Source organism: Protopterus annectens, chromosome 3.part1, assembly GCF_019279795.1.
Source record: "Protopterus annectens isolate FY-2018-M chromosome 3.part1, PAN1.0, whole genome shotgun sequence".
Taxonomy (NCBI): domain Eukaryota; kingdom Metazoa; phylum Chordata; order Ceratodontiformes; family Protopteridae; genus Protopterus; species Protopterus annectens.
Window position 1 is genome coordinate 1,048,669,751 of NC_056732.1, and position 27,423 is coordinate 1,048,697,173.

General features: G+C 38.9%; 1 protein-coding gene across 1 annotated transcript in view; it reads left to right on the forward strand.

Annotated features, from left to right (window-relative positions):
- Positions 1-27,423, forward strand: part of STPG2 (sperm tail PG-rich repeat containing 2) — a 3,054,419-nt gene that overhangs the window by 1,753,627 nt on the left and 1,273,369 nt on the right. Inside the window, exon 10 of the mRNA XM_044066272.1 lies at positions 13,171-13,263. Coding sequence (XP_043922207.1) covers positions 13,171-13,263 — 93 coding nt within the window. The remainder of the gene's footprint in view (positions 1-13,170; positions 13,264-27,423) is intronic.

The window sequence follows — 27,423 nt, forward strand, 5'->3', positions numbered from 1 at the left end:
TCTAAATTTACATTTTTTTCTGAAAGAATGTTTTTTTCTTCAATAACATATTTCAATATTTGTTAAAGCTCTGACTTCAGGTTCATAGGTTCATAGTTTGGTACTAGGCTATCGGCCCTAGGGTCCATACAAGCCTAGCCATTGCAATTCCCTGGCTATTTCTTCCCACAGTATTTACTTCCATGGACCCCTGTCTAGCAGATAGACTGACATGATCCCCGGGGTGAATTTCCTATCTCCCATCTAAGATAATAAAGCATCTGTATCTCCTACTGTATTTTTGTAAGAACCTGTAATATTGTTTTTCTGTTCTTCTTGTTTAGTTCTCACATGACTGTCTAGTCTATCCTACACAGGACCACTGACATGTCTGCTCGGCCCTGACATGACCATTACCAGGAATAGTGAGCAGTGAACAGCACTGGGCTGTCTTACTGGGTAGCTGAGTTTGTTACTGAATTTTACTTGCTCTGCTTTCATTGGTGATGAACGAGGTGAGATGCGAAGTAGAAACACGGGTTACAGGTTTGGCATTCCTTCTCACACCACCCTGACAGGTTTGTTGTTTACATTGCTCTGACATTGCACCCATTGAGAAGTAATGTCTAGTCACTTCTAGGTGTCATTCCCAAAGTACAATTTCCCTAAACCTTCCCTCAGAGGGAGAGAAAGAGAGAGGTGAACAGGCATTTCACTACTCACCCCCTTCCCCCAAAAGCTGGGTCTCTGATGCTCAAATGATTGCTTGCATCCTGGCCACATACAGCACAGATAAGTGCTTCGCCTCTGACAATTTGATGACCTTATTTTAAGTTTTTCTTTTAAAAGTTTATTATCTTTTTGTTATGTCTGCAGTCAAACTCTGGAAGAGTGCGAAATACTAAAATATTGTGTTCATCAATCCTGTTATATTTTGCACCCAGGCTGAGGTTTTACCAGTATTGTTTTCATTCTGAAATGATAACGAGAAAAGTCTGCATTATGAGCATTCACCTCTTGGTGCGTAAATGAGTCTTTCAGTTTTGTGCCCTACTCAAACATCTGCCAGTTCTCTTCTCCCACTTAAGCTTTTGGGTATCTGTTAATCCTTTATTTTAGAGAGATTATTCCATTTTTCTTGCAGCTTTTCACAGTTCATATTTTGTTTTTGAAAGGATTTATATGCAATGTCTCTATATCAGACATACTTATTTGTTTGGATTTTTCTTTTTTTATTTCAAGCCATATTTCCTGGCATGCTAAATTAAATAGAAAATTTAAAAAAAAATCCTGCGGAAAGGAATTAAATTATGTTAACATATTATACTAACACCAAATTTGAATTTGAAAACTGTGTAGATGGATTGTGTCAAAATGGAGGAAAAACCCAAATGTTAGAAGATTGTTCAATTATTTTGCGGTCACATGCTGTTGGGGGCAGACTCTCTATACCACTCTCACCTAAGGACAGTGCAGATTATGTAGTCTATGCCTTGATTGTCTGGCATGGTCTAGTTTGATGACATGTTCACCAGTGAGTTAGATAAAGGGAGTCCAGTATATATTGTACAGCATCACTTCTGCAAGGCATTTCCCTTTATAACATGTACAATTGTTGAGAAACTGATGGATATGGGAGGGGGGTTGAAGGTCATACTCAAAATGGTAAAATGGATATGGAACTGGATGATCAAAAGAAACTGGGCTCATTTAGAGAGAGAGCTATCAGAAGGAAAGGTAGTAAAGGAGTGGCATTTCTCATGATGGGCACTGTTTACCATGTATGTGCCATGTATTCTAATGGGGTAAGAGAGCAAGATCAGCTTTTAAGCTGATGAAAGCAACACAAATGAAGCAGTCAAAAAATGGGCACATTTCAAAAGATATCTGTGAATGCTTACAAAGCTAATAGGGGTATATGCAGTGGGGGAGATGATAAATCAGCAAACAAAGGAGAGTAGTATTGTTGGAATTGAAATCATCATCAAGACTTGGAGAGTACTTCATGAGATAGACCCTGTTTTTCACAAAATCTCACCAAGATGACAATGATATACAAACTGTATTTTCTATAGCATATTTCATGGACAGAAGAAGGTTAAACTGGGTGCACAAGACCCAGGATAAAAAGTGCCCAATCCTGGTAGGTGCACTGGTGCTGGAACTGGAATAAAAGACAGTGTAAAATCCTCAAGACATGGAAATATTCCTACAATGGGGCTAGGCCTGGCCCAGGGGGAGGATGAGCCTCCTGTTGTAGAAGGAAATAGTAGGCCACAAAAATTGATAAGTCAAAAAAAAAAAAAAAAAAGAGCCAGAAAGATGATAGAGTGGACTATTGAGGATAGGAGAGGAATTATGTATTGTTACTATTATGCAAGACGCCACAAATTTCCAGACAGAAGATATACAAAAAGGTTAAGAGAGAATTTAGAGGAAACAAAAATACTTGGATAAGAAAAACTGTCAGAAGCTTCAAATAAAAATTTGCGTTCATTAATACAACAGATTTATGAAAACACTATATAGACCAAGAAACCTCGGGCCATTTGTAAAAAAATAAAATGACTGAGAAAGTGCGAAAATATAATGAACAAAATCTAGAGATTTTTAAAAGGCATAAAAAAGAAATATGGACAAGCGAGATCTGATATGGTGCAATATTTATGCAAAGGGGAAAGTCAAATTATTCAGTACAAAAAAAGCAACCCCAAAGATATTCAAAGAGAAATACAGGCAAAGGCATCCAGATATGGAAAACTTCACAACACAAAAAATAAGATCACAAAGAGGGAATACAGAAGAGAACATTAGTAAAGTAGAAGTTAAAAAAGAAGTTGAAGTTATGGAATCCCTGCGAAGTGAAGGTTATACTGTAGAAAGTCTTACTAAGAATCTGATGTTGTCAATTTTTATTCTATCCTCAACTGTTGGCTTCAGATCTGATCCTCTGATCTGACTAAGCTGTTACTAAAGCTAATGACCTCCAAAAAGCTCATGAGCTCCTCCCGTATTCATAATGCACCAACACCTAACATACCTCAGATCTTGTTTATTGCTTTTCGAGAAAAGATGTGGTCAGCCTTAGCTCTCGAGTTTTCTCATTTTTTATCTTACAATTTTTCCCCTTTTTGATATTGTAACGTATTATTATATTACTCCCTTAATCCTCTTACACGTAGTGCAATATTTGTTTGCCATCATTGGTAATTCCCTTTTTTTCTGCTATTGTTACACGCTAGTGTAGTCTTTTTTACTATTGCTGGTATTTCCCTTCTTTCACTTTATGCTTCAAGAAAGTTTCCCTTTTCTTTATTTACATTTTGTTTGTTTCCAGTATGTCTGAAAAAGGACCTTCTAGTTTGAAACAATGTCAAAAGTGTGGGCACAAACTGCCTCTTTCAGTTGCCCATGTGTTATGTGTTTACTGCTTGGGCCTACAACATCTCCAAGATGATTGTTTAAATTGTAAGAACTTCAATCCTAGAGCAGTAGCTGACAGTAAGAATAAATTAATATTAAAGGAACTGCTTCCATCTACATTTGGTGAAGCTGTTTCTGGGGCTCAAATCTTCTCAAACAAAAACTAAGATGCCTATCTCTAAGTCTCTAAGACCCTCTACTTCTCTGACTCTCTCTTTGGAGCTCCCAAAGGAAAAAGCGAAGCTTGGATCTAAAATCTGTGCAGATCCACTCTTCTTCAAATCTGACCAAAAAAATCAGTGGATCCAAGTTCTTCAGATCTGTTGAAAAAATCAAACAGATCCAAGTTCGTTGGATCCGAAGATCCTACCTAGGACAAAATACTCCTTAGCACTGGACCCAGTGCATGCCTTCCAGTGTTTCCTCTACTTTGTTGGAAAGACATTGTTCCAGGTCATTGTTTCAAATCTCATCTTGTTCTTCCATGAGTATGACTGAGCAAGATGTGGACAGAATGATGAGTAGGTTCCTCTCAGAGCAGATACAGATGAGTGTTCTTTTGGCTTCTACCCCCTTGGGTTAGGAAGCCCACCCATCTATCACACCACCAATAATTACTCCTTCTCTGATTCATCTGGTTGCTTCAGAGTTCCTGGATCTGAAATTTCTGGGTTTGTCATGTTCGGATCCAAAGATACCTTTATCTTCAGATCTGAAGCTTTCTCTGAGTGTGCTGGCTCCAACATATTCAGATCCAGATGACTCTTGGTGCTGAAGCTACCTTGCTGAGTCTGATTCATTGAAGTTCACTTTGAGGTTTTCGGAGCCCTCTCTGCCCCTCAGAGCTTCAGCATTGGGTAGCTTGGCTCTGACTTCCTCCTCGGGGAGTTTGCTCTTGGGGGAGAAGGAGGCAATGGTCCAGAAGCCTGCCTTCTCAAAGCTGATGTCTTCCTTCTCTCCTGAGTGATCTCCCTTCAAGGTAGTGAAGAGAGCATTCTCTGCTCTGGCAAGACAGATGGATCCAATCCCCTTGGATCTCTAGTGTAGTTCTCAACTGTCTCTGTGCTTAGAGCCACATCATTCTACACCACAGGAACAGCCAAGTCAAGGCCCCCAGACCACCTAGCAGGGTTTTACAATTTCTTCTGACACTTCACGGGAACATCTCACCGAGGAAGTCCTTTAAAGAGGAAGTGCAAGAGGAGGCACTTAGACTCTCCGCAAGCGTCAGTCACTGAGGATATTGATTTCAATGACCTCAAGAAGACATCTCATTTGGAGACATTCTTGAGATTTTTAGGCAGAGAGGTGGTTCATCCTTCAACAACCCTTCACCAGAAGAATCAGTATTTCTGGAGGTCTATGGAGCTGGTCCGTCTACCTCCTGGGTTACTCCACCTGCAGAAGAGCTCATTGATTTGGTCTCAAGGCAGGTGTGGAAGGTAAGTGACCCAGTTGGGCTAATCTCTATGTGGCCAGATCAGATTCTGGCTCCACCTATTGAGAAGGAATTATGGAGTAAGTTGATGCCCATGGATGCTATGTTCATGGCAGTGGCCTCCAAGAAGGAACTTGCTGACCAGATTTCATCTGTTCATCCCCCTAACATGGATTCTAGGGTGATGGACAGATTTTGGGAAGACTATATATGCTTCGGTGACCTTTGTTAGGTTGCTAAATAATTTGGCACATTTTACCAGGTTACAAAGGAACTTGATCAAGGAACTTTCAAAATCCTTTTCGGGGACCAATACTGCTAAGGCTCAGTTTTCTGCGGCTTCTCAGTTGGTTACCCTCTGATCCATTTCAAATTTGTCCATGAGGCTTATATTGTATGTAGTCAAAGATATCTCAAGGGCAGTGGGTTTAGGCATATCCATTAGGAGGCATGGCTAGATGTGCTTATGTGATTTTGCAGAGCCTTTCAAGTCCTCTTTCCTCAATATATACTTTGATGGCAGTGCATTATTTGGCCCAAAAGTGAAGGACACACTCCTAGGTGTGAAAAAGATGGAAAGTCTGCCTCTGTAGGAGGCATATGTTTTTCAACCCTCAAACATCCTTTTCTAGGAATCAACAAGGTGGTTGGAAAATGTGGTTCAGAAAGTCCCAGGATACTTTCCAGGACACACATGGAGATAGTTCCCCTAGGGGTAGAGGGGGGTTCTCTAATGGATGCTTCCACCCACGTGGCAAGGGAGGCCCACAAGACCAGGGGTTAGAGATTCCTTCTCTGACAGACCCTATCAGTGCTCCTGAAAGGAGGCCTGATTATCCCCCTCTGGAGGCAATTGGGGGTCAACTATCCCTGCACCAGAGAGCCTGACTAGATATAACAAAAGATACTTGGGTGCAGAGGATTATTTCCAGAGATTATATAATTCATTCATCCCTTCCACCCCCAACTGTATACAAAATTCACGATGTTCCATCCAGTCAGAGGAGATTAGCAGCACAAGAAATACAAAAGCTGCTAGACAAAAAGAGTCATCCAAGAGTCTTACCAGACCAGATAGAAGAAACCATACCAAAAGACCAAAGAAGACAGGGGACTGGAAACCAGATTTAGATCTCAGCACCTTGAAAAAGTCAGTGCGACATACAAGGTTTCAGATGGTCATGGTTCAGTCCATTCTAGCATCTGCTAATAACAGCAAGAGATCAGGTATTCCAGACTTGCTCCCATCTGGAGATAAACATAAATTATAGCTCATCTCAATTACAACTGACTCAAACCTTGGAATTCATATGAGCAGTCTTCAACAGGGTATGATTGACAGGTTCTCTTCCTCTCTCAAGGGTACAGACTATCAGATTCCAGGTCAGGAAAATAATTTACAATTACGAAATTTCAGCCTGGTTGATCCTTCAAACGTTGGGTCAATGTCAGCTGCCATAATCTTAGTTCCTCTAGCAAGATTTCATATGAGGATTCTTCAATGGATGCTAGCAACACAGTGGTCAGTTCTTTATCAACACACGTCAGCACAAATGAGAATCACTCAGGCAAGCAAGAGATACCTCTGGTGGTGAATTCACTCATATCAAGTTCTACAAGGTCATCTTTTCATTCTCCCTCAACCCAGGGCCATAGTGACCACTGATGCATCCCAGATGGGGTGGGGGAGACACTTCCTGGGGAAAACAGTCCAAGGCATTTGGTTCCCTGAAGAGGCCAGTTTACATATCAATGTCCTAGAGATGACAGCAGTGCTCCTAGCATTGTAGGCCTTCCAGGATGTTCTCCTTTTAAGGACAATTGCAGTGCAAACAGATAATGTGTCAGTAGTTTTGTACATCAACAAGCAAAGAGGAAGCAGGTCTTAGCCCTTGTGTCGAGAAGCTCTCAAAGTGTGGCAGTGGGCGATCTCATCCAACTGCTTTCTCATAGCAATGCACATTCTGGGAAAGTCCAATGTGATAGCAGACAAGATGAGCAGGTCCATTCTTCTGCCTGAAAAGTGGTCTCCCAACATGAAAGTGACAGAAAGAATGTTTCATCAATGTGGCCAGCCTTGCAGTGATCTTTTTGCTTCTCCCATAAACAACAAATGAAGCAACTACTATGCCCTAATCCCCCCTCTGGGGGAATCACTGAAGAATGCTGTACTCCATGATTAGCCCCCATTTTACTTTATGCTTACCCGCCAATTCCCCTAATTCCAAAATGTCTACAGAAAGCTGTCAGGTTGAGTGAAGTCATCTTTATTGCACTTTACTGGCCTCAACAGATTTGGTTTCCCTTCCTTTGGCCTCATCTGCTTTACCAACCTTGGATTTTGGATCTGACGCCAGACTTCCTGTCTCATCCAACAGGTATGATTCATCTGGCTATCTCAAATATCAAGCTGACAGTGTGGTTTCTCCAGTTCCACTGATAGCCAGACAACTGATGCTCTCCTCCCCCCAAAAAAACTTTACACAAGTGAAAGGAAAAAATTAATTTGCTGGGCACAACAAAAGCACATTGACCCCTTCTCAGCTCCTGTACAAAGTATACTTGAATTTTTAGCAACAATTTTTAATGAAGGAGATAGCTCCTCAATTATTACATTTCAATTAGCAGCATTCTCTAATTTTCAGAATTTCTAAATTCTTCTGTGGCCTCGTCTAAACTTTGTAAAACATTTTTGAGAGGCACACTCTTGTTGAGACCTCCATATAAACCCCCTACTCCACCATGGGATTTGAACTTTGTACTGCAAACCTTAATTCATTCTTCCTTTATACCAGCAGTAAAATTTGACCGTAAATTCCTGACCTGGAAAACTGTGTTTCTAGTGGCCATTAACTCTGCTAGCAGAATTTAAGAACTTCAAGCATTGTCTTCTAAACCTCCCTACTTGATCTTTCATAAAGATAGAGTCACTTTACGTACTAATGATTCTTTCCTTCCTATGGTAGTGCCAGAATCCGATATCATTCAGTCCATTAATTTTCCAGTTTTCTTTCCTAAATTTGCAAATAGGGGTGAAGATATGTTGCACTTATTAGATGTTCACAGACAATTACATTTTTACTTACACAGAACAAAAGAAATTAGGAAGACAAATCAATTATTTGTGCCCTTTGCAGATTCTAAATTGGACAAACCAGTTGCAAAGGTAACTTTATTCAGATGGCTGATAAACTGCATTTCATTTCTCTATAACAAGTTGGGTCTAACCTTACCAAAACCTTGAAGAGCCCACTAAACTAGGTTTATGGCAGGTTCTTCAGTGTTTCTATCTAGAACTTACACGAATGATATATGTACAGCTGTGACTTGAGTCAATCTGCCTACCTCTATCACTCATTACAAAGTTGATTTGGTCTCGAGGGGAAGAGCAGCCTTTGGCTCAACTGTGCTCAAGAATATCCTTACTTAGAGTTCACCTGGGACTTTAGGTAACTGGGAACTTTGTCCCAACAGTTGAGGATATTATGAAAATTGGCAACATAAGATAAAAAAAAAGTTATATACTTACCATAATGTTCCCTCTGCGTTATCCTTTTTCATTCTTCCTCATCTTCCCACCCACCAACCTGCAACCTGTCTCACAATAAATTTCTGGAAGAATGAGAGATTATAAAGATGCCGCTGTCCTTACTGTTGAGCTCCAGGTATGACTTTTCTGTCATGGAGAGTTAAAGTAGCTCTTTAGACTTTATGTAAAACAGTAAACACGATTTGTGGTATGTTAGGGGTTGGTGCATTATGGGTAAGGGAGGAACTCAAGAACTTTTTGGTGGTCACAAGCTTTATTAATGGCTGAGTTGGATCTGAGGATGGGATCCAAATCCAACAGTTGAAGAAGAAGAATAAAAAAGGACAACTGAGTTGGAAAATTATGGTAAGGACATATCGCAGCATGGTGGAATAACGAGTCCCCCAAGTAAGGAGAAATTGAAGGAGCAAGAGACATCTGAAGAAGAAATATAGACATGAAAGAGAAAGAGAATTAATATGGTGCAATATCTATGCAAAGGAGAAAGCAAAATTAATCAATGCAAAAACAGCAGCATCAAATATATTTGAAGGGAAAGACAAGCAAAGGCATCTGGATATGGAACTTTTATCATTCACAAAATAAGAAAACAAAGTGGAAAAGTAGAAAAGAGGATTAGTAATGCAGAAGTTAAAGAAACAGAAAGTGAGGTTATGGATTACCTGTGAAGTGAACGATTTGGTGTGGAAAATCTAAATTTAATAACATCACAGCAGGATAGAGCAATGGTTCCCAAAATTAAAGAAAAAACAGTAGAGTGGGAAACATCTCATCAGTTGCCATTTACTTTGGAGCCTTCCATAGGAGACCAGTACAAAAGTTCAATTGGAGTTGCACAGCAAGGGAAGAAACAGGAAACTGTGGCAACTCTGACACAACCAGTGCTGTGGAGTGATAAGCCAGTGAGTTCTCGTATGAAAGAGCAATGGATGACACAGTATGAAAGTGAAAAGAATATTGCACAGGAATATGCTGTGACACTTTCTATAGAATGCCTGCAGGAAATGGAAAACAAACAATGTGCTGTCAGTTTAGAAGGAAATTATCTAAGAAAAGAAAAAAAGAGTTGCTTGATTTAATAGAAATGGACAGACATGTTAAGATCGATGAAAGAAATAGACTACAGAAGGTCAATAAAATGCAAAAAGTTAGAAATTTGATAAAAAAATAAACAGAGCAATTAGGACTGTTCATAGAGATTCATGTGATAGAAGTAAATAGGATCTATTACAGTGCAACTAAATAAAGTCTTACCACAAAACACAGGGTAGTAAGGGAAAGGAAAGAGAGAAATCAAACATCATGAAAGTATTGATTAGAGAAAACTATAAAGCAAGTAAAATAGGGGGTGTCGATGTTAGAAAACTATAGAGGAGGAAACAGATCAACAAAAATAATCAGAAAGATGTGATAAAAGTAATGCGCAGTATCAGAACAGATTGTGATCTATCATGCGCTATCACAAATAAACTAAAAAATATCAACACAGGCAAAAGACTTAGAAGATATGTAGAAACATATAAAGGAAAAGTAGAAAATAAGCAATTTATTAAGGAACTGAAACACCATCAAAAAAAAAATAGATACATTTTGGAGAAATATCTATGAAGATCCTGTGGAACATAACAAAGATGCTAAATGGATAGAAGAGTAAGAAGCTCGTATGTACAGAAAATGAAATGGGATGAAGTAACAACCAGTGAGATTGAAACAAAGCTAAGAAAAGCCCCTAATTGGAAAACTCCAGGTCTAGATGCAGTACCTGACTTCTGGCTAAAATATTAACATCTTTACATGAAAATTTAGCCATGAGTAAGAACTATTTATATGGACACCCTGAGCAGACACTAGCCTGGTTAAAAACAGGAAAAACAATGCTCCTACTTAAGAGCGAACCTGCGGAATATCCTAAAAACTATAGACCAATAGCTTGCCTTTCAACGACATATAAACTATACACTGGAATTGATACTGACAGAGTTTATAGTCATTTAGAAGAAAACTCAATGATGGCAATAGAACAAAATGGTAACCAAAGAAAGTCATATGGAACAAATGATCATTTGTTGTTAAATAAAGTTATAACGGAGAACTGTAAAAAGGGGAAGAATCTAAATATGGCATGGATAGACTACAAAAAAGAATTTGACAGTATCCCACATTCATGGATAAATGAGTGCTTAAAAATGCATAAGATACACCCTACACTGATCGATTACATTACCACGACCATGAAACACTGCAAACCACTTTGCAGTTAAGCCATGATAAAGGACAAATTGTTATTCCAGGTTTAAAAATTCAAGGCGGATATTCCAGGTTGTTTAAATCTTTTTCATATGATATAAGAATGTAATTTGGTCTTGATACATGTGCAAAAGCAACCTTTAAAGCAGGAAAGCTGCTGCACTAAGAAAACATCAAGTTTGGGACATGAATGTGATATAAAAGAACTTGAGCAAGAGGGAGTGTATAAATATTTGGGAACTGATGAAGGATCACCAATTAAACATGAACAGATGTGAATTAAACTTAGGAAGGAATATCTTGGAAGACTAAAATGAATGCTGAAAACAGCTTTGACATCTAGGAACAAAGTCCAAGCTATAAACCAATTTGCTCTTCCTATCCTAATTTACCGTTATGGAGTGACTGACTGGCCCTAAAAGGTGTTGGATTGGATGGACAGGAAAACAAGGATGCTTCATGCTCATCAAATGATTTATGAAATTCAGTATATATCAAGACTATATATTCCTTGTTCTGAAGGAGGCTTGGGCCTCCTTAAAATTGATTACATGTATTTATCTGCAATAGTGGGACTGCTTACATATTTGCTGAACCCACAAGATCCAAATGTAATGAAAGTTTTGAAACATGAAGAGAATAAGTCTAAGATGATGTTCCTGGTTAGTGTAACAGAAGCATATTGGTGTCAAATGGGAATGAAAATAAAGCCAGTAGATAAAAATCAGGCAGCAACTGAATTTGGCAAAAAACAAACAAACAAAAAAAAACAAAACAAAAGAAAATATATGGTGAAGGATCACACGAGAAGACAAGTAATGTGGAAAATGCATAAATACATTTGCAAGTATGAAAAACTCTTGGCACAGCCTCATGGTGATCAGGAACGAACAAAGGCATGGTTAAGGAGAAGTAAATTCAAACCAAAAGATGAAAGGTTAATATTGGCAGCCCAAGAGAGTGAACTACGTACACATTGGTTTATGAAGTCCATTAAACATGTGGGAGAAACAGACAATTGTAGGTTTTGTAAAACAGAAATTGAAACAGTTGCATATCTTGTTGCTGGTTGTGATATACCAATGGCAAAAGGACTTTGTACCGAAAGGTATAATAATGTGGCAAGACTTGCATTGGGGATTGTGGAAACACTATAATATTGAAGTAACTGAAAAACACTGAAAACATGAGCCACAACACATTATAGAGAAATAAGAAGTTTATATGACATGGGATCAATCAAAAAGTAGGTGCGAGAAAATGAAATATAGCAGTCCATAAAAAGAAAACAAAACTAGCATTGATCATTGAAATTGCTGCACCCAGTGACTACAGTGTCTTATGTACAGAAAGACACAAAGTCATAAAATACCAGGAACTGCAGGCAGAAACAAGGGCAGTGTGGAAGAAGGATACCTAGACAGTTCCAATAGTAGTAGGAGAGATGGGTCTTATAAAAAAGAATTTACAATCATACTTAGATATGTTACTGATACATGTAACTCCATATGAATTGCAGAAGGAGTCATTAATGGACGCATTGCAGATGTTCTGAAGAGCACTTCTGGCTAACATCAAAGACTGAAACAATACTAGTTTCATGAACTTGAATCATACTTTGACTTAAGAATGGGGTCCATTCCTGTCATGGTACTGGAGACCCAAAAGACTTGGAGAAATTAAAAAACTGAACAGACAGTTTGCAGCTTAAATGTAGTATAAAAAGTGTAAAATTGTACAATTTAATGGAAAATTCATGGACAATATCTGTAATTGCTAGGGAGACCTGAAATAGCATGAAGAAGGAAAGGGCCTGTGTTACATAATTACCCCTAAGCTGGATCATGCTATGCACTGTAAAAGGTTAGTAGTGAAAGCTAACACTTTGCTGTTGGGTATAGTTTGGGAAGTTGATTCCAGAGATTTTTGAGGGCATCCTTCATTTATTATTGCCAAATGTCAGCACTGTGTTTAGATCTGGCAGCCTAAAAAAGGGATATTAGACAGTTGAAAAAATGCGTTATGTAGAATTTAAGGGTAATTTTGAAACTGGCGAATGAAAAGTGTCTTAGGTGAACATGCATCTACTAAAAGAAGGAATAGAAAGGAGGATATAATTTTGAGATACTATTGCTTGGAACATGTGGATGGATGAGTGAAGATTGTGGAGAAGAGGCTAGGGCAGCTTGAGGTGACACACTTAAAGGCAAATTTTAAGAAATACCCAAATTAAAAAGGATTGTAAGGCCCTTTAGTAAATAACATGAGCAGTGGTATAAAATCATCAGATGAATTTGGGGTTATAAAGGATGGAGCTAAGATAGTACTGAGCAACCAACTTAAAGGCTAGTTGCAAAACTCACATAGAACTAACATGTCTTCATTCATTTCCACCTTTCTATGGCTGTATATATTAATATATGTACACTTAATGTCCTTATCATTTTTACTGCAGTGTTCATTAAACTGATTAAAAATGTACTGTATGTGTATTAACATTTTTCTAAAACATTTGTTTTTGGAATATTACCAGGTGCAGTTGACAAATGAAGAAAGATACAAACAACAACAAAGTTCAATTTTCAAGTCTGCAACAGACCGTCTGAATACTCCAGTTGTTGCAAAGGTATTGTGGTCATTTAACATCTATGTACTATAAAATCATGCAGTTTTAACTCTGCAGTGCTGTAGATCAGAGAGTAATGCGTTAAAGTTGGACTGCTTCATTTTGTTGTATTCATCACAAGATGGGTATGTTGCTATAGAGAGTAACTGAGTTACAGATTTTAAGGCAAGCTAACTTAAGCACATAAAAGAATTGTTGGATTTACTGTTGAATCTCCCACTGCATACACCCACAACCAAGACACTCAGAAATACATGCAAGTGCATGCGTGCGCGCGCGCACACACACACACACACACACACACACACACACACACACACACACACACACACTCAGTGAAACTAGACTGCAATACTTAAGATGTTTGCTTGTAATCCATAGAATATTGGTAGATGTGCTCATACAACTCACATTTTCTCACAAACTACAGCAGATATACAATGCCAAGTGCTGCTACTTGCTAGACTGTTGAAACATTCAGATGCTCTACATTATGTTAACTTTCAACAATACCACTCAGTTTTGGATCTCATTCCCACACCTTAGGAACTGCTAGCCATTTAGTTATGTAGTGACATTTCTTATTATTTTAAGGGTTCTTTATAATGCACTGCTTATGCAATGTCATAGTACCTGTCCTCCCTTCTTCCTTCCTGAAATAGTCTGTTAGAACTTTCATAACCAATCAGGACTCCCACTTTTGTGAAATGATAATTTGCTATGCTAAAAGCTAGGCTTTTTAGATTTTTTTTCTTTTAATATGATTTGCTTATATTACCACATCAGATTTTGAAACTTTACATATGTTATGAATTCAGACTAAAGAATACAATTTTAATGGCATACTACAGAGTTCAATGCAATATGTCCAGTACTGGAACAATATTACTACTTCAGAAATTAAACACTTTTAAACTTGCCATTTGTGGCTGAAAAATACAGCCGTCACTTTATACTGAATCTTTAACAGAAATTGTTTTGTTTCAGAATTCTTAAAGCTTTTTCTTTTTTTTTGCCTATAAACAATTGGAGATTTCAACATCAGCTATCCTCTATTAAATAGGCCTCAATAAATTGTCTGACATGTTTGTATTATTTGGCATACTTTAGAGAATAGATATGTCAAACATGTATTTGCATTACTTTAAATGTACATTCCTCCCAAATAAATAAATAAATAAATAAATAAATAAATAAATAAATAAATCAGGATGAAATGGAAAAAATCCATATGCCTTACAATAATTTTATTGAAAGCTATCTGACAAAAAAGAGATTTTGAACAGTATGTGACTATTTGTTAGCAATAATTGGTACATATAAAGTACTTAAATGCTATGATGACAGTGTGGTAGATATGAAATAAAAAAGAATAAAAATGGAAAAATATCAAGGAAAGCTGCTTATGACTCAAAACACTGTGCATGTATTAGGTAGACTATTAGTGGGTCTTGTGAAGCCCTTACAGCAGGAGCAATAACGTTTGGATTTGGTGGTTTTGCAATCTAATCACGTGGTTTCAGTGAAGAATAGAATGCAGATGGTGGCATTTGCTGGGTCTTGCAATGTGTTTGTGTGTGTGTGTGTGTGTGTGTGTGTGTGTGTGTGTGTGTGTGTGTGTGTGTGTGTGTGTGTGTGTTTGTGGTGTGGGGGATAAATGGATATATCAGTTAAAGAGGTATGCAGATACGCCATCGGTTTAAGTGGAAAACTGTCTCCTGTGGTTCAAAAACCTGATATGAAGCACAAGAGTCCAGACATATTTCATTGGAACAAAGTCCATTGGTGGTACATCTGGCCCCTGTAGCACCAAAAATATATTTCTGTAGGAGGATGGGGCCATGAAACATGGATTGGTCATCCAGGTATTCTGGTAGACATAGTCATACTCACGTGAAATATAGAATATCAGCTGTCACCTACATGTCCATTTGGTCTGCAACTCCATGCAGACAGCATTACCCTGGTTCTGCATGAACATTTGTTTACCAGGAAAATCCAATTGGGCTGAAGGTATCCATTTTCAGCCCTGGCCCAGGGAGAAAAGATCCAATAAAATACATTAACATGGAGTACAAAATACAAGAATGTAGAATGCAGGTAACAGATGTATTACAGGCTACATACAAGATTTTGAAGGAAAAAAAATTGTAACAACAAAACTGCTTGTTGACAGTATATGATATAACTATAGTCCTTGGTTAATATGTAGACATAACTTATTTATTCAATTTATTTATATGACATTTGTCTACTGGGATGGTCTGTCTGGGTAAAAAAAAAGAACCTGTTTTCAGCTGAGGCACGGGGAGAAAAGCTCCAAGTTACATACCTTAGCCTACAAGCAATATAACAGTGAATATAATAATATACAGGAGAACTTATTACAGATACATGTAATGAGACAGCCAAGTCAGTATTTTAACAGTGCCAGAGGAAATGCAATGTATGCAAATGTAATGCATATTATACAATATGGCCTTAGGGTATCTGCACAATTCATTCTAAGATTTTATATGATACAGTCAGCAGTTAAAATTGTTGATTCATTTTTAATGTGAGATTGAGATGTTAGCCACTTTGTTGTGAAGACAGTGAAGGCATAGTTATAAGAAAAGAGGGTGGACTATTAGGTTTGAAGAGGATTAGAGGACTGTTTAGTAAAATTTATTTATTTTACATTTGTTAACCGGGCTAGTCCAACTGGATACATGTCCATTTTCAGTGGAGGCCCGAGGAGAAAAGCTCCACTATCTAATGCATAATAACAAAAATACATTCAAAGTACATAGGTAATTTAAGACACAACTAAAACAGGGATTTAAAATTACATAGGGAATTAAGACACAAGTAAAACAGGCATATAGGCTTTCCTTTCAGTAAGTTCAAAAAGGTGAATACAGAGACTATCAAATTTCTACAGTACAGGTCAAAGTACATAGGTAATTTGAGATTCAACTAAAACAGGCATTCATAATTACATAAGGAATTTAAGACTCAACTAAAACAGGCATTTAGGCTATCTTTTCAGTAAGTTCAAAAGGTGAAAACAGAGACTATCAAATTTCTTCAGTACAGGTATATAAAATGTGAGACAGAAATAATTAAGTAGTTTAAAAGCAAAAGATAGAGTTACTAGAAAATTTTAGTTTGAAGTTGAGAGAGCCAATTTCTTAGGTAGAGATGAAAAATAAAATGGAGAAATAGAGTTGGGAGACAGTGCAAAGGATGCAGGAGAAGGTAGGAGGTATGTGATCAGCTAGGGTTATTGCAAGAGCAAAGCCAGTGATTGGTTAGAAAATGTTTCAGTTGAGTTTTAAATAGTGTGATAGAAGTTTGGGCTAAGAGGTCAGTAGGAAGTTGATTCCAAATTTTACCAACTGAGTTGGAAAATATAGAGTCACCTGCTGTATTCTTTGATAGAGAGGTTTGAATCAGTATTTTATTGGAAGAGCATAGGGTTTTTAGGTTGTTATAGGGTTTTATCAGGGTGGAGAGCATTGGTATCTTTTCTGGGTGGTGAAGGGCTTTATGGGCAGTTGTAAGCTGATAGTATTGAATTAGGTGAGGTAACTCCAGCCACCCTAGGTTAAGGAGGTTCAGGCAGTGATGTGTTTTATATGGAGAGGCAGTGGCAAATTTGGCAATGTTGTTATAGGCTGTTGTAAGCCTATTGATGTTATGTTTAGAAAGATTAGTATATATGGGGGATGCATATAGTAGAGTAGAGATAAGATATGTTCTGGCTATGGTAGTTCTTGCTTCAGGAGTTAAGAAAGATTTGATTCTGTAGAGAGAACCTAATTTTTTGTTAGTTGCTTTTATGATAGAGTTGATATGAAAATCAAATTTTAGTAGGTTGTCGATAGTAACTCCTAGAAGTTTGGTTGTTTGATCAGGAGATATAAGGGTGCCATTGTTAGAAGTAAGTGTGAAACTAATAGGGGGAGACAGGTGTGTGGGTGAGAAGAGGAGAAGTTTAGTTTTCTTAGGGTTTAAGAGAAGGCAGTGATTGGAGAACCATTGTTCTATGGTGGTAAAAGTTTTTTGAGTAAGTGAGTGGAGGTCAGCTTGGGTTGTGGCAGAGCAGATGATGGTGGTGTCATTGGTGTACTGAATGCAAGTAGTTAGTGGGGTGGCTAGATACAGGTCATTAATAAAGATGGAAAATAAAAGAGGACCTAAGATGGAGCCCTGAGGTACTCCTAAAGTGGTAGGGAGAAGTTCGGAAAGATTGTTGTTCCATAAAACAGCTTGTTTCCGATTCTGAAGATAGGAAGTAAACCAGCTTAAAGCAAGATTATTGAGAGAGAGAGATTTTAAACAATGTAGAAGGAGTTGGTGATTCACCATGTCAAAGGCTTTTGACAGGTCTACAAAGAATGCAGATGAAAGAAGATTGTTATTCCGGTTTATATTAATGGAGTCTATGAAGGATAATAAGGCTGTTGTGGTGCTATGGTAGGGATGAAAGCCATGTTGGCAAGTAGCTACAAGGTTATTAGATAGGAGGTGATTTAAAAGCTGTTTGTGGATGCATTTCTCCATTATTTTAGCAATAGGAGATAGCAGTGCTATAGGGCGGTAGTTCGAGTACTCAAATGAATCGCCCCCTTTGAAGAGAGGGATGATGTGGGAGATTTTCCAGAGTGGGGGTATAGTACTTTCTTTTATGGTTCTGTTGATTAGAATAGAGATAGGGTAGACAATAGCTTTAGCACCTAGCTGGAGATATTCCACTGGCAATTTGTCAGCTGAGGGGGTTGAGGGTTTGAGTTTCTGAAGTAAATTAAGAATCTAGGAAGTAGGTATGGGTTTAAGTTGAAATAGAGGTGGAGTGCAGTTAGTATTACCTAGTAAAGAGGAGTCAGGGCTTTGTTGGTTGGCCAGTTTAAGTATGGTTGAAGTAAAGAAGTTATTTAATGCGTTAGCTGTTTGTAGGGGAGAGTCAGAGCAGGAGCCTAGTGGGTTGGGGGTTTCAACCTTGCCAGGGGATAGTAGTGAGTTAATTGATTTCCAAAATTTTTGTGGTTGGCGGTGGGAGGATTGCTGTAGTTTGGTGTAATAGTTCCTTTTATCTTGTTTGATAGCAAGCTTAGTCTTGTTCCTTTTTTGTTTGAAGCTAAGGTGATCAAAAGAGTCTTTCGTGGTTCTCCATTTAGTCCAAGATTTATTCTTACTAAGGATAAGTTGTTTGGTGTTGGTTGTTAGCCATTGAGCTGTCTTAGATTTCATTCAGTATAGAACGGATGGGGCATGATGATCGAGAATAGTAAGAAAGGTATTATTAAAGTGGTTAACAGCTTCATCTATTGGGAGAGTTTTTAGAGGTGACCAGTTAATCAAGCTGAGTTCGTTTTGAAACTGCTGAAGGTTAAAATGTTTTTGCTGCGAGATGAGCGAATTAGGGGAGGTGTTGTTAGATGAGTTTTGTGCCTAATGATGTATGTGAGAGAGTGGTCGCTAAGGTCATCTGGGAGGGTACCTGTTGAATACATTTGTTGGAGACTATTAGTCAAGATCCAGTCGAGAATGGTTTCTTTGTTATTGTTTTTATTTGTTCTAGTTGTGGAGTTAATGGTTTGATGGAATCCGTGCAGGTTAATAATGGTAGATGGATTAGTTTGTTTGCACATGTTCCAATCAATATTAAAGTCACCTAGTAGTATTGTTTCTTGAAGGAGATTAATTGAAAACCAGTTTAGTAGGTCTTCTAATATGAGGGAATTGTTGCCTGGGGGAAGATAAGTGCAGATAATATTAATAGTTTTGTGTGAGTTTAGGGAGAGTTTGGAAATAATCAGTTCAACATTAGAGTCATGTGGTGGGGTAAGGGCTGATTTACTTATTTCCAGTCCAGTTTTGAAGAGTATAGCTACTCCTCCACCTTTTTGTTAAGATGATCTTGTCTTAGGATGTTATAGCCAGGGGGGATAATTTCGTTATCTTTTATTGTGGGTTTAAGCCAGGTTTCAGTAAGACAGAGAATGTCAAACTGTTGGACTTCTAGTAGGGCATGAAGAGCAGGAAGTTTGTTACATATGCTACGGATGTTAAGATGAGCTATTGTGAGAGATTTGGGAGGTTTAGTTTGTGGTGTAGACATAGGTTTCATAGTTTGGGAATTAGGGGATGGTATGTCTGTGTTTGGGCCTGGGTTGGGGTGGATGTCCCCATCAATTAATGATAAACCATGAATAAGGTTAGTTAGTTGTGAGGTTTTGATGCTGTGTAAGTGTTTTGTGAGTCGAAGAATAAGGTATTTGATGTGTGAGAGACGATGATATTTAGGTTCAAGATATGAGTTGCTGTATATGGGACTGTGATGGGTTGTGAGTGTAGTTGGGGGGTAGCTAGGGTATGTTTGTGTGGAGTACAAAAGGTAGGATTTAATGGCTGCTCATAGTAGGTTATGAGGTAGGTAGAGGTAAGAATAGTTAGAAGAGTTAGTAGTAGGAGAGGAAGGTAAGTGTAGGACATGTTGAGATGAGTGGGGATTGTATACAGTAGGTATGTGTTCAGAGAGGGAAAGGGTGGGTGTGGGAGTGGACTGCTATGGAGTGGGTGGAGAGAAGAATATGTTCTGATTGGCTAGGGAATATGGTGGGTGTGGTTATGCGGGGATAAATGTAGAGGTCCCAGGGGTGGGTGAGATTCGGGGGCAGGGAGGGGAGCGGAGTGAGCCCAAGAGCTTAACAGAGCGGGCAGAGCCAAAGGAGTAGGAAATTGCTGAGAGGAAACAATCAGCCAGGTATAATAACAGCAGGTAACAACGGCAGATCAGTAGTCAGGAATCAGAAAAATGAATACTAGTTGTATAAATCCAAATACAGCAAAAAGTAAGTATTACTTTACAAATCTGAACACTTTTAAAAGAAATTCCTGAGGTCTAATGGCTTACCGGCTAGCAGAATGTAATTGCTGAAGAGCACTTGTGTCCTGGTGGGAGACTAGAGATTTAAAGATGGCTTCATGCTCAGCAGGATTCTAATATAGACTCTGTATTGGGGGAGGGAGATAGCACAAGGGGTGTAAACCAGGTGGAATGCAAAGAAACCAGAGAGGCAATCAGTGGAAATCAGTGAAGGCCTCAGAGAGGGTAAGTAATAATTCAAACTACCTGTAAAGTGAATGAGAGAAGAGACAGCAAAGTTTATTAAGGTTGGGAGTGTGTCTTTACATTGACTTGCTGATTAGTAACCAGTTTGTGCACAGATTAGAGTAAGGAGATACATTAGCAATGATAGAGATGCAAATAAGCAGGTGATCCTCCAAGTGATACAAACTAAGGCAGAAAGAACTGAGAGGGCTGCTTGATAGTTAATTTAATTTAGTCACAGGGATGTGAATTAAAATCTATACTGTCTATTGGACAGTTAGGATTACTGTACTATCGGGGGGGGGACACAAGGCTACAACAGTCAGTTTTATTAGCAAGCTGAGAACTACTAAGAAATACTGCTAATGTAATAGCTTCACTCTCATAAAACATACATTTAGGTAGTGTTAGTTGGATAAAAAGAAGAGTGGAAGAGAAAGCTGGAAGGCAGACCATATAGAGAGGGGGGGGGTGGAGAGATTAGTCAGGAGCAGAGCATTGGCATAGCCAGGAATTGCCTAGATGCTGTTTTAGGAATTTTAGATCAGCAATACTTCTGGTCAATAGTGGGAGTGTATTCCACGTTTTAGCAACAGCATGAGAGTATAGGCTTTGTCCTAGTATTTTAGCAGCTTTGGAGACAGTGAGAAGCTTCTTATCTTTGGATCTAAGGGTTGTGTTGGCATTGTAAGGTTTGATTATGTTGCTCAGAGCAGGGCAGACTAAGGGCTTATTGATGATGCTGTGCAGTGTTGTAAGTTGGATATAGAAGCGGTGATTGTGGAATTCTAGATAGTTTAGTATTTGTAATGACATACGATGATGTATGCTGGTTTTGGAATTTGTGGCAAACTTTGCCACTTTGTTGTAGCACTGTTTCAGTTTGGATCTAATGGAAATCTGTAGGTTAGAGAGAATAGAGGCACCATATGAAAGGGAAGGTAATAGGAAACTTTTAGCAAGGGTGATCTTGGTTGTTGACGTCAGGGTGTGTTTGTTTCTGTAGAGGATGCCAAGCTTCTGGTGTTTCTTTTTTATATTTTGTTGGACATGGAGATCACACTTTAACTTCTTATTCTTCTGGCTTTTCCCAGTTAGGGGTCGCCACAGCGGAACTCCGGTCTGCTAATGATTGGCTGTAGATTTTTATGGTGCCGAGGTGCCAGCCCGACGCCCAACCTTCAACGAAGGCACACCCATTCACGCATGTCTTTTGAATGCCACTCCACCGCGGGGAAGACATGCAGACTCCACGCAGAAGGTGCTCCAGCCGAGAATCGAATGGGAGAACCTCTTGCTGTGAGGCGACAATGTTACCGTTGCACCACCTGATCATCTATAATAACACCTGGTAATTTAGTGTGGTAGACTATTTCAAGAATGTTATTGTCAGCTGAGTTTATTTTGAACTGATTAATGTCAAAAGAGTGATTTTTATGGTAGGAAGAGAAGGAGTTTATTATTTTTTTTTTGGGGGGGTTAAAATAGCTGATAGTTATTAAGCCAGAATTCAAATGCTGAAAATGTTTGTTGTGTGATGGTGAGAAGTTGGGGTAATGTAGGAGAAGTGCAGATGATAGTGAAGTCTGCATACTGTAAGAGTGTTCCAGTGGATGAGGCAGTGCTTAGGTCATTTGTAAATATGTTGAAGAACACGGGGCCAAGGACAGAGCCTTGAGGGACTCCTATGGCATTGTGTAGAAAGGAGGAGATTTCATTTAGCCACTCTACTACTTGTTTTCATTTGTGCAGGTAACTGTGGAACCTTTGTACGGTGGTATGGGTAAGATCTAAGTTTGAGAGCTTGTCCAAGAATATGGAATTTGAGATGATGTCAAATGCCTTATAAAGGTTGAGATATATAGCAAATACAAGGTTACCTGTATCTTTAGCTCTGTTTATAGATTTGGTAAAGGATAGGTTGGCTGTTGATCTGCTGTGGTCTGGGCGGAAACCATGTTGGGTATGTGTAAGGAGATTATTTACAGTGAGTATTTCATTAGTTGGTGTATACTTTTTTTCAAATATTTTGGAGATGGGCAATAGAATTGCTATGGGTTGGAAGTTGGTAAGCTCAGTAGATTTTCCACCTTCATGAAGAGCGATGATATAGGACATTTCCCATATTTTTGGCACTAAAAATTCTGAAATAGATCTATTGAGCAAGATGCTGATTGAGTAAGCAATAGAACTGGCAGCTAATTTAAGTTATTAGGGAGGGAAGTTGTCGGTTGAGGTAGAGCATAGTTTAAGTTTGAGCAGAAGTCTTTTTATAAGTCTTGTAGGTATTGGTTGTAAGGAGGACTTGGTTGAGTTATCAGAAAGGAGTTTTGGTTGGCAAGGTGGAGAACGTCAGAACTAGCTGAGTGGGTACTACTGGGGTAGTTGAGGAGGAAGAGAAATGGCTGGAGTTGGGGTTGTTAGAGATCAGATTGGCTATGGACTGTATAAATTGGAAGTTAAAGTCATTGGCTATTTGAGAAGGAGAAGTGTTTAATGAAAGGCAGAGGACTTTTTTGTACCAGGGTAGGGTTGAGACTGTAGACCAGAATTGTTTTGGGTTTGTTTTGTGGTCCTGTTGTAGGTGGGTATAATATGATTGTTTATCTTTGACAGCCTGTTTCTTTGCTTGGTTTCAGAATTGTTCATAGGTTCATAGGTTCAGAGGTAGGTACTAGGCTACTGGCCCTAGGACCTATATAAGCCTAGTCAAAAAGGTACCCTGGCTTTTGCCACCCAAGAAAACTATTTTCCTGTGCCCCTGTCAAGCAGAGCCACAGAAGTGATCTCTGGGGTGAATTTCCTTTTTCCCATCCAATCAAGATTTTTCTTGAAGAGTGCTAATGAGGAGCTCTGTTTGACATAGATAGGTAGTTTGTTCCATAGTATGGGAAGTCTCTGGGACAGAAATCTATACCTCCAGCATGTTCTGTTTATTGTGGTGACAAAGTTTCAGTCCCTAGAGCATGTAGCTTGGTGGGATTGGGATTTCTGTAAGTGGAGCATGTCCAACACCTCTGGGTTTGACATAACTTTGTATGTTAGGCAGAGATTGCCTCTGAGTAGGCGAAATGCGATGGAGTAAAGCTGGAGTTTTTTGAGATGGTCTGCATAGGGCATCTGTTTGAGGCCAGTAATCCTCTTTGTGAGGTATTTCTGCAGCCTTTCCAGTTGTTGCAGATGTCTTGTGAGGTACATACTAAAAGGGGCATTGTACTTTATAATGGGTCTAATGGGTGATGAGTAGAGGAGAACAATGACCTCTTTTTTTCTGGATGAGAAACCTTTTGTGATGAGGTGTGCCATGTAGAAGGGTTTCCTGACCACTGTGGTGATGTGATTATCAAAGGAGAGACTACTGTCTACCTGTGTCCCAAGGTCTCTTATCACACTTTCACTGTTAAGTAGACTACCGCCTATGTGGTAGTTCATGGGTACAGAGTTTTTACCAAAGGGGATGACAATGTACTTTTTGGCATTGAGCTTGAGGCCATGGCTTTGACACCAGGCATCTGTCTCAGTCAGGCCCTTTTGTAGGATGTCCACATCATTAGGAGTTTCGATTATGGCTCCTAGTTTGCAGTCATCTGCGAACTTAGTTAGCCAAAGACCTTCTGTGTTAGCCTGTAATTCAGACAAGTAGATACCAAACAGGAGAGGATCCCGGACTGAACCCTGTTGGAGTCTGCTACTTTCACAGTGTGGGTTCTGTCAGTAAGCCAGTTGGCAACCCATCTTGTGACATAGGGATTTATACCTAATTTAGTGAGGTTATCTATATTTCCAGAGTGGGGGATAGTGTCAAAAGCCTTGTCGAGATCTAGATAGGCTGTGTGAACCACCTTACCCTCATCTATGGCTTTGGTGACTGCTTCAAAGAAGTCTGTCAGGTTTAGGAGACATGATCTGCATTTTACAAACCTGAACTGTGTGGGGTCCAAAGTTTGGAGATTACCAGTTCCTTTGTTTATGAGTTCCATGATGATACATTCCATGGCCTTGCAGACCCGGTTTATCAGGCTAATAGGGCGGTAGTTCTCAGGGTCTGTCTTGGCTCCCCTTTGTGGAGTAGGATAACCGTTGCAGTGCGCCATTCAATGGGCACAAAGCCTGAGGTGAGGCTATGATTGAACATGGTACTTAGCCGGGGTGCAAGTTCATTCTGTAGTTAGTGTAGAATGCAGCCTGGGATGTTATTAGGTCCCATGGATACTGTGTTCTTGGCTTTGGAGAGTGAGGTTTTTACCTCTGCAGCCATGATTACAGAAACTTTGCATTCTTCCGGGCCCTTTAGGGGGTGAGAGGGGGGGTAAAGTTAGCAGTGAACCTATCTGCCAGGATGTTGGCAATATCATTTGGTTCTGCATATTTAGTGCCATTGTGCTGTAACTCAGAGCAGATCTGAGTGTTGCCATTGAGTTTCTTGATATAGCTATAGAATGCTTTGTGGTTGTCTTTAGAATCAGTGGCAATTTTGTTTTCATAACTAGCTTTGGAGGATTTTATGAGGGATCTCAGCTTCTTACTGAGGCTGACCAGGGAGTTCCTCCAATCATGGGATTTTACTCTTTTTTGCAAGAGTCTCTTTCTTCTGTTGTAGAGTTTGTTTATGGCAGAAGACCACCAGATTGGCTTCCTTTTTTTGGAGGATAGCATCTTGGTTCTGTTAGGGATAGCGTGATCCATGCACTTGTATAAGTGTTTATAAAGTGTATTTGTGTATGTTTCAGCAGTCGTACCTCTATTGTCCATCTGCATGGATGTCGTGAAGTTTGCCACCTCTGTCTTAAGAAGTGTGAAGTTGGCTTTGGAGACATTTTTTACAGTTGTGTCCCTAATGGGGGGTGTGAGTGGGATGTGGAAGTATAGGGTGATTAGCTTGTGGTCAGATCTGACCAACGAGGAATTGACCTCTGGTGTGGAACACCGGTCGCCCATGTTGGTAATGCCCAGGTCTAGGATATTGCTGCCCCTAGTGGGGTGTGGATAAGTTGATCCAAGGCGTTGGAATTTATGAATTCCAGAAAATGTTGTGCAAAAGAGTTGGTACATGTGTAGCTTTCCCAGTTAATGGTGGGGTAGTTGAAATCACCCATTATTAGGGTGTTGGGTTGTACCCTAATATTTTCCAGTGTATCAAGAAAAGGGGAGTGGGAATCCTGAGGCATGGTCGGGGGGTCTGTAGCAAGCTACAATTTGGATTGCGGTCTTGCCCAGAGTTAGTTGCACTTGGATAATCTCGGATGCATTATGCTGAGCAACTAGCTTGGAGGTGTGGACATCCTTAATGAATATGGACACGCCTCCATGTCAATGTTTGAAGTGTATTAGATCTACTTCTTGTTTATTTTGCTTCCAGAGACCCCAGGCTTCATCCATTTTTTCATTAGATTTTTACAAGCCTTAGTTAGCCATGGGGCAGAATTCTTTCTAATTATTTTTTGTACAGACTGGAGCTAGAGTGTCCAATATTTTTAATAAGCAAGTATTGAAATAATTCACAGGTTCATCTAGAGGGAGATGTTTTAGTGTTGACCAATTTATTTTGTGAAGTAGTTCATTGAATTTGTCTTGGGTACAATTAGTTAGGTTATGGATGGATTTTACAGTGTGTTTTTGGTAGTTGTACGTTGGCTTTAATGGCAAATGTGGGTAGGTGGTCACTAAGGGAATCTGCAGTGTGCCACTAGAGTTAATGTTAGTATGATGTGATGCCAGAATCCTGTCTAGGGTAGAGTGTTGAGTGTAGTCCTTATTGTACCTAGTAGGAGAGTTAGTGAGTTGAGAATAACCATAGAGGTTTATGCTATTTGATGGTAATTCTGATGAGATGAATTTCCAGTCTACGTTAACATCACTTAAAATAATAGTTTCATGCTAGATTGTTTGGGAAGTCCAGGATAGTATGTTTTCTAAAATGGGTATATTTTGCCATAGTAGACAGTAGAGAACAATGATACAAATTTGTTAGGTATTGTTAAGATTTATGAAGGATAAGAGCATTTCAGCACTGGAGAATGTGAGGATGTCAGTAAATGGAATTATATTAAGGGTATCAGGGTAGAGTAGGGCTACTCCTTCACCTTGCTTATGGTTTCTGTCTGATCTAGTTATTGTTAAATTATTTAAAATGGCAAGTGACCAGACTAACAACATACTATTGGATCCATTATAGCGTATTACAAGAAACATATATTCCCAAGCAGTTATACTGTTGGAGTTATTTTGATTATATTATAACATAGCTAGAAAAAAGTCTTTGCTTCTCACAAACTGTCGTGTCTAGGATCAATGCATGCTTGATCAAGATGGCTCTAAAGAAAAGCAAGCAGTGTCCAGCTTATATACACTTTTAGATAGCAGCAGGTTTTTTTTTTTTTTTTTTAGTGTCTTTGTTGCTTGCATGACTGATTTTTGTTCCATGTCATCTACGCGTCGGTTGAAGTGTCAGTATTTTATTTATTTTATTTCTGCACCTGGAGACTCACAAAAAGTGCTTGTTATTTCCTTTTAAAATATCAACTGTCTCAGCAGCTTCCTTCTTTGTATGCTCCAATTTGTCATAACAGGATGTCATTTAACTGTAACAGTTTAAGCCCACAGCCACAGTTCTCATAAACAAGCTAAACTAGACGTTTTATATTTTTTCCATGAACCGGCTCTAAACAACATGTATTCACAGATAAGCTAAACTAAGCATGTTTTATATTTTTCTATGAAATTGCTTTACAGGTGTCTGACTGATGCATAGTTAGCTGCTGTGCTAAGCACATTGTACTTTCCATATCTGTTTTTAACTTTGCAGTTCAAGCCTTGCATGTTACATTTCTGCACTTTAGAAAAAGAACATTTCCTTTTCAAACCTTGTATTAAAGGCAAACATTTCATTTGCATTATTTTAAACTTTATATTAAAAGCAAACACTTTCTTTTACAGTATTGCTTTGGGAAAAATATTTTGTTTTATATAATATCTATCAGTTATACCATAGTTGGGTGGTAATATTTCAGTCTTGTATGGTAGGATTTAGCCAAGTTTTGATTAGGGCTAGGATGTCAGGT